The following is a 7,962-nucleotide window of genomic DNA, read 5'->3' on the forward strand; positions in this document are numbered from 1 at the left end:
AAAAAAATCTCAAAAATATTAATGTCAAAGATATTTATTTGTGTTTTATATATAATAATTGATTTATTTATTAAAGCTTAACAAAAAAGTATTTTTATCTAACTAATTTAAAAAGTATTTATTACTTCTTATATAAAAAAGATGTTAATTAAATAAGAGTATTTTAAAAAAAATATAGTTAATATAATTGACAATTAGATCGTAATTTTATAAAAAGAATGGACAAACAACAAGTTAAAATGATCTTATATATAAGGATAAAGGTATTAAGTCGTAAGTGACCTTCTTATATGTCACTTGATACCATATTAATATGGGATACTTATAAAAAAAAATATACTAATAATTTTGTAAAATAAATGTTGTTTATATACTTTAAAATTATTATTAAAGATTCAAAATAATTATTTTAGGTTTTAGAGGGATAAAAATTAAAGAAAAATTAATTTAAAGATTTAAAATCAAAATTTACAAAAACTAAAAATAATATTTACAAATTTTTAGAAAAATAAAAATTACAAAAATCAGAATCAAAACTCGTTGATTTATACTATTTGTGTAATTATTTATCTTCGCTGTTAATTTTCTTCCTCTGTTTCTAACAAACTTTTAATTGGTACATCATTCATATCTTTCAAAAAATATTTTGGAAGTATATAATCATCACATTAATTTAATGACATATTTTACAAATAAGCAGTAATATCACACGGAATATAGTTAAATTCTAGACCCTATATTGACCCTGAAAAAAACATAATATAAAACTGCCATCAATAATGAATTTTGTTTTTCTTTTTTGTGAACTAGCCATCAATATTGAATAATAATAATAATAATAATAATAAATAAATAAATAAATAAATAAATAAATAAATAAAAACAATCTGGGTGACATTAATTAAAGGAATGAAGGTAAACGAGGTAAATAGAGTTACTCTCCCTAGTTTATGAGAAAAGATAGAGAGAGGGGTAAGCGGCAGAGACAGATTTTCCCGCGAAAACGCGTGGGTTTCCCGGCAAATTTGTGAGTGCTTTCGATTCCAATAAAAGCCAACGAAAAGAGAGGTGTTGTTGTCGTAATGGACCAATCGTTTACTCCTCCTGCTGCAATGTCGTCTTCTCAGCACGAACACGTCAAACGAATGATCAACTCCGATCGCTACAAATCGCCCTCCAAGACAATCTACTCCGACAGGTTCATACCATGCAGATCCGCTTCCAATTTCCCCCTCTTCGATTTGCCGGCGTCCGAGGACACCTGCGGTTGCAGCCCCTACGGCAACGCTCTCCGGACCGCGTTATTCGGACCCAACACCCCCGATAAAACGCGCCCTAATATATTCCGTTACAAAACGGAGACTAAACACTCCATGCACTCGCTCTCGCTAACGCCCTTCGAATTTCACGATGACGCTCTCCCTGGCTACGCCCCTAATTATCCACCGCTCAAGCGCGCTCGCAAGATTCCTCACTCCTCTTTTAAGGTTTTTTTTTTGCCTTCCTATTTTGGGGGATTTTTTTTTTAAAATTTATTTTATTCGGTTAAGTAATTGCAATGTTGTGGTGTTAGGTTCTGGATGCGCCTGCGCTGCAAGACGATTTTTATCTGAATCTCGTGGATTGGTCCTCCAACAATGTCTTGGCTGTGGCTCTGGGCAACTCTGTTTATTTGTGGAACGCTTCCAGCAGCAAGGTTTGTAACTTTTGTTTAATGTTTTTCTTCGATGAAAATTGAGTGGTCAATATTGTTTCGGGGTGTTCTGTTTCGTTGATTGGATCATTTGTTTGTGGGGTTATGGGTTATTTGTTGATGGGATTGTGATGTAGTTGCAAATTGAAAATTTGCGAGATATTCAGTTTTGATATGCGACATGTGCTGCAGGTAACTAAATTATGCGAATTGGGGGTTGATGATTCCGTTTGTTCCGTTGGCTGGGCTCAACTTGGTGCCTACCTGGCAGTTGGATCGAACAGTGGTAAAGTTCAGGTAAGCGTTTTTATTTGCCAAACCAATCTCATGCAATAGTAACTACAGTTAGTTACCGCTGATCACTTATTTTTGGATATCCTAGGTTTTTCGAATGTTTTTTTATAGCTATTCTTATAAATTTAAGAATGCCCTATATCTTGAGGATGTTTTTCTGGCGTCGTTCTTTTTTCGCAAGGGTACTTGTGTCCGTGTTGTAAGTCTTGGATATTTATTATCTAGTCATGTATTATAATTCTCAAATAAGCAAAGTATGTTGTATAATGTCAAAATAGAGTATATAAGTGAAGGCAATCTTTACCCTACCAGTATGATTTACCAATTTTACCTTCTTTACTTGTCATTAGATTTCCATAAGAGAGGTAAAGGAATTACCAATACCAATAAAAATGATAAATGACAATTGGAGGGTTTAAGAGGTGTGAGAGAAAAACACTTATTCACACAACCTTTAATAGGCGCATAAATGAAAATTACAATTAATGTTTTATAGAAATTGTAAAGTGCCTTATAAAAAGGATCACCAATTCTTTTTAAATTGTGCCTTATAATAAAGATCGGAGGGAGCATTTGTTATTTTGTCAACTACCATGTATAGGGTTGAATTCAATGGGATATATTGAAAAAAAATCCAAGTACTAGAAATAATGTCAAAATAGAGTACATAAGTTGGTAGAAACAGTCACCCTATGAGCTAGCTTTTGCGGTTGACCCAAATTCTAAGACAGGCATGCATATCCCCCATTAGAAAGGTCTCTGTATAGGAATGGCAGTTACATTTGATATAACATCGCCAAAGGCAATCATCTAATACCAACTTATTTTGGTAAGCATACCATTAGCAAAGAAGAAAAGGGGAAGAGACTAGTGAGCGTTAGTAAATGTAAACCATGAAATCCTGTATCTTTTGTTTGGGAAAATATTTTCAAGTAATTACTATGAACTTGCTATAGTGGATGTTATCATCGGAAGATAGTTATGAAGGTGGTCAATTAGATGGTAGACATCCTGTGTGGGTTAGCTAAGGGAGCTTAATTGGTGTACAAAAGCATTCATGGGGAACACCTCGCTCCATTTACTTCATTGAGCATGAGCAAAAAAGTGAAGTTCTATTTGCGTCCAACATGTATTGCACACTTGCTTGTGTTGGGAATTAATCTTTCTTGACACGTTAACAGTCTGATACCTTTATACAGTACTCTTATCAATAAATTGTATTAATCTTGATGCATTCTGCTTGTCTGATGCCTTCTAAATGTGTTTTGTCACACACTAGGCCAATTTTACTGATTGTTAATTTCATATTCTGTTAACTCAGTATTTGAGGTTCAACGTGGTCAAGGAAGCATAAATTTTCATGATAGTGTGTCTAAGAAACTTTGGCCCCTGTTTTGGTGGCTTCCATTCGTTTGATAGTTGTCTATCAATATAGTCCGTAGTAGGCACATGGTGTGTTAGACTTTTAGTTTACTTATAGAAACTTTATTTTCCCGATTGGTTGAAACTTACCTTCCGATCCACATGCATCACTGCTACTTTAAACGTTCTGATCTTTTGACTGGCTTCCCATAAAACATGTTGTCAAGTTATCTTCGGCTTTCCTGTTTTGTGCTGTCGAGTATTTTCTTGCATCACATCCCTGGAATTTGCTAAATTCCCTTAAATCTTCCTTATACAATCGATAATGCCTTAAATGTAGCTGACCAGCATAATTTGACCTATGTCTCTTAACCATTCTTTATGCAGATTTGGGATGCATCTCAAGGCAAGACAATAAGAACTATGGAGGGTCATCGTTTACGTGTTGGGGCCTTGGCCTGGAGTTCATCTCTTCTGTCTTCTGGTGGTCGGGATAAAAACATTTATCAACGAGATATACGTGCTCAGGAGGATTTTGTCAGTAAATTGTCTGGGCACAAGTCAGAGGTTAGACTTTTATTTGCTTTATCTGTTCAAAATAAATTGCTGCCTACTGTACATGGAGTTCAGCATATTTATTGATTGATTGATTTCCCCCCCTTTTTTGGTTCTTCAAAGGTTTGTGGACTGAAGTGGTCGTATGATAACCGTGAGTTAGCATCTGGAGGAAATGACAACAAGGTATGCAATTGCAAATGGCATTATCCTCATGAACTGCCCCATTGCCTTATGTATTCTTTACTTCTTGGCATCAGCAACTAATAATTTGTTTTGAATGTTTGCAGTTGCTTGTTTGGAATCAAAACTCAACCCAGCCCATCCTAAAGTTCTGTGAGCATACAGCAGCTGTTAAAGCTATTGCATGGTCTCCTCATGTTCATGGACTTCTTGCATCTGGAGGAGGGACTGCAGACCGGAGTATTCGTTTCTGGAATACAACAACAAACTCACAGTTAAACTGTATTGACACCGGAAGTCAGGTATTCACTTTGGTTGAATTCTTTTGATCTAATACAAGTCTGGTTATTTGAAGGCTCTACGAAAAAATTGAATTTATTTTGTTACGAAAATACAAAATCCATGTTCCCTGTTGAAGGGTCATATGTTAAGTCAGATAAAGCATGAAAGTACAGCAAATTGCTAAGTATACTCAAACTGTACTAGATGGAAAATGAGATGAATAAATCATCACATTTGATTTAAAAATAATCCCAAATAGATAAATGATATAAAGAATGGTAAGGGATGATTATAATAATACATAAGCAGTGAAACTCCCAAATTCAAGAATCAAGATTGATGTGGTTCTCTATCAGTTGGGTTACATCCAACTCAAGTGGTGCAACATAAATTCTTATTTGCTCTATCTTTGAATAGAGTGTGAGACATTATACAGAATACATCAGTTTAATTGTTCCAAGGAATCAAGAACCATTATCACTTCATCAAAATGTGTCTGAAAAATCTAAATTTTAATGTTATTCCAGTACCAACATTTGTTAGATTATTGAAGCTTCTTTTCTTTTTATAAACTGCTTTCAGAATCCATGGCATTTGTCTTCACATATCGAGTTGAGGATTAGGGGTTTCTACCCCCCTTCCTCCTTTTTTTTTCCTCTTTTCTATAACAAATATCTTTTACATATGGCAGGTTTGTAATCTTGTCTGGTCCAAAAATGTCAACGAATTGGTAAGCACACATGGCTACTCCCAGAACCAGATAATAGTTTGGAAATACCCCACCATGTCAAAGGTACACACAAATTCTATTGTCATAAAATAGACAGATTTTTGGGATTAATTTTAACATGTTTTTTGCTTTTGATGCAGCTAGTATCTCTTACAGGACATACTTACAGAGTTCTTTATCTTGCTATCTCTCCTGATGGACAGGTAGTTCAATTCTTCTATCACCTATTATTCTCAAGTTTTTATATGATTAGTCACTGATTACGAAATTTATTTTTCCTAATTATGTTATTTTCCTTGTTTTGATGACGTCTACTTAATGTTTCAGACTATTGTTACTGGAGCTGGAGATGAAACTCTTAGGTTTTGGAATGTTTTCCCTTCACGGAAATCACAGGTAATTATTCATTGAAAGACAGAAAAAATAATGTTATTAGCATGCCCTGCTTTTCTTTTTTACTTGATTGACCATGGTTTGAACATTTGAGTGTCATTCATATCCAATCCCAACTGTATTGCTATTCCCTTAAATGTAAATGCAGATACATGAATTCACCTAAATGTATTGCTTATGCATCATTTTCTTTTATTTGATCAGGATTTTTGTATTCTGCATTCTTGATGGAAATGACTTGGGCAACATTCATTCAACTCGTTTGATGTTGTTGCTATGAAATAGGATATGTAACGATATATGTAGAAGGGACTATGGTCTTAGTTGTTTCATTGTTTATATATTGAAGATTGATATATGGCTGTGATTATTGGTGCAGAATACTGAGAGCGAAATTGGAGCATCATCTTTTGGAAGAACTATCATCAGATGACTCCATTTATCATTTTTATGATAGAAGTGACGGAGAGATATTTCAGAACACCATGGTGGAAAATTTTGTATGTAAGAGACATCACCGTGGTCTGCTTTACCAACGAGGGAAGCCTTACGGGAGCTATGAAGTTAAGATGTAGATGCCAATGGTGGAAATCCATGCTCTTCATGAGTTATTTTATTGAAGCATCTAAGAGATTTATTTGTACATATCACTTTGGTTTTCTCCTTTTTATTTTTTATTTTTTTTATCTTTCCAGTAATGCGCCTCGCATTATATTTGGATAAATTTTAAATTATAGAGAAGCATCTTTTACATGTAACGGAATAACCTTTGTATATCGGAAGATCATACGGTGGTATGGTTAAATTTTTTAGCAAGTGATACGAGATAAGTTTAATTAAGGACTTGTTTATTTAAACAATTTAATTAGATCTTGTTTAATAAAAAAATATGTTATAAATGTTTAAAATTCAATAAATTTTTACAATTGGATACATATATTAATAAACACTTATATTTTTTTTAAGTGTTTGGATGTATTATTATTTAAGTATTTATAAGATTTTGTCTCACTTTAAAAGTTTAAATTAAATCTTAATTGAAAATAAAATAAAAATTTAAAAGTATTAAATAATTTGAGAAAAGGACATTATATCACAATAAAATTATATATTCCAATTTTATATATTCTATAAAATCAGGATTTAAAAAATTACTGTATAATAACAAGTAAAAAGTTAGAAAGAAGAAAAACAAAGTTAGATAATCCTAAGTATTCGATCTATGATAACAAAGCATAAATATCTCATTTGCTTGTATTCATGATAATCCATTTTGTTCATTAAAGTTCTTGATCAAGTGAAGATAGTAAACTCTGTAACAAGTGAGTTAAAGGGTTCATACCTTTTACAAAGAATGTGAAATTAAGAAATGACTTGAGTATTAAAATTTTGATTTCTATAATGAAAATTATGTAATGACTAAAAGTAATAGCCTGTAAAACAGTAATTAAAGCTCTTAATAAAAAAGAGAAAGATGTTATATATTTTTTATAAAGAGATTTCTAATAAAATAATTTTAGAAAAAGAAAGTTACAATTTATATATATATATATATATATATATATATATATATATATATAAGGGGAATGTAGGTTTTGGGGAAAAGAGATAAAAGGAATTTGGAGGGGGAAATAACAAAAAATAAAGAGGAATATTTTTTGAGGGAGAAATGAAAACTTATGGAGAGAAAAGAATATAAAACTAATTTTTAATTAAAGAATAAAAAATGTTTTTTTTTTTTTATATTGATGACATGATTTGACATGAGTATTTCTCAATAAACTTTTGCATAAATTAATAATAAGTTATACTTAACAATTTATCAAAATAAACATAATATCTTATGGAATACTTATAAGATCCTTTTTTAAGTTTTTTTAAATACTCTCGTAAACACTTATAAATAAAATAAGTACAAATAAATTATTTATAAGTTCTTCTAAATAGGTATAAGACTATTTTTTTATACGGACACTCAACTACTTATAATGTTTATTACAATAGAAACACACACAAAATAGAGGAGGGAGCGAAGAAATAATATTTTTTCTATCCTGATTTATTATCTGGTCAGATTAAATTAAATTGTTTAAGTTTATTTAATTTTTATTAGAAAAATAAATTAAAATAGAGGACTAAATAGATTGGATAGGTTTTGAATCTAAAATGAATTAATTTGGCGATTCAGAATAAATTGAGTTAATTATTTATTTGTTATTCTGTGGCTCATCGGGCTGCCGACTGGGCACCACAACTAAAACGTGCTGTTTAATGGTTATATGGATTAACATAGACACTGTCTTTCTGTGGGCCAAACTAGAATGAGCTATATACGAAGCAAACAAAATAGGATCAAAAACTCCATCCACTTATTCTTATTTTACTATTCAAGACGACTATTTTCTACTGCTCTTTATCGATTATCAACCAAACAAAGAGAAAATTTCTGACTATCTGGGCCTGTTAATAG

General features: G+C 31.8%; 1 protein-coding gene across 2 annotated transcripts; it reads left to right on the plus strand.

Annotated features, from left to right (window-relative positions):
• The first annotated feature begins 938 nt into the window (after positions 1-938).
• LOC109801289 (B-type cell cycle switch protein ccs52A) lies at positions 939-6,332 on the plus strand. 2 transcript variants are annotated; one of them, XM_083066706.1, is made up of 10 exons: positions 939-1,487; positions 1,574-1,696; positions 1,886-1,990; positions 3,737-3,916; positions 4,028-4,090; positions 4,195-4,389; positions 5,061-5,162; positions 5,240-5,302; positions 5,427-5,495; positions 5,697-5,858. In XM_083066706.1, exons 1-10 carry the CDS (start codon positions 1,083-1,085, stop codon positions 5,718-5,720), a joined length of 1,329 nt encoding a protein of 442 aa, XP_082922832.1. In that variant the 5' UTR covers positions 939-1,082; the 3' UTR covers positions 5,721-5,858. The 2 variants fall into 2 exon arrangements, with proteins under 2 accessions (XP_082922832.1, XP_020217911.1); XM_020362322.3 differs by lacking the exon at positions 5,697-5,858 and adding an exon at positions 5,872-6,332 and having other exon boundaries at positions 941-1,487.
• Positions 6,333-7,962: the final 1,630 nt, after the last annotated feature.

The sequence above is a fragment of the Cajanus cajan genome, chromosome 11 (genome assembly GCF_000230855.2).
Source record: "Cajanus cajan strain Asha chromosome 11, NIPB_CcT2T_4, whole genome shotgun sequence".
NCBI lineage: Eukaryota > Viridiplantae > Streptophyta > Magnoliopsida > Fabales > Fabaceae > Cajanus > Cajanus cajan.

Excerpts from the sequence above, each read along its gene's own strand:
- LOC109801289 (XM_020362322.3), top strand. The coding sequence starts at position 1,083 with ATGGACCAATCGTTTACTCCTCCTGCTGCAATGTCGTCTTCTCAGCAC. Across the intron at positions 5,303-5,426 it reads CTATCTCTCCTGATGGACAG|ACTATTGTTACTGGAGCTGG; the intron begins GTAGTTCAATTC and ends TTAATGTTTCAG. Across the intron at positions 5,496-5,871 it reads TCCCTTCACGGAAATCACAG|AATACTGAGAGCGAAATTGG; the intron begins GTAATTATTCAT and ends TTATTGGTGCAG.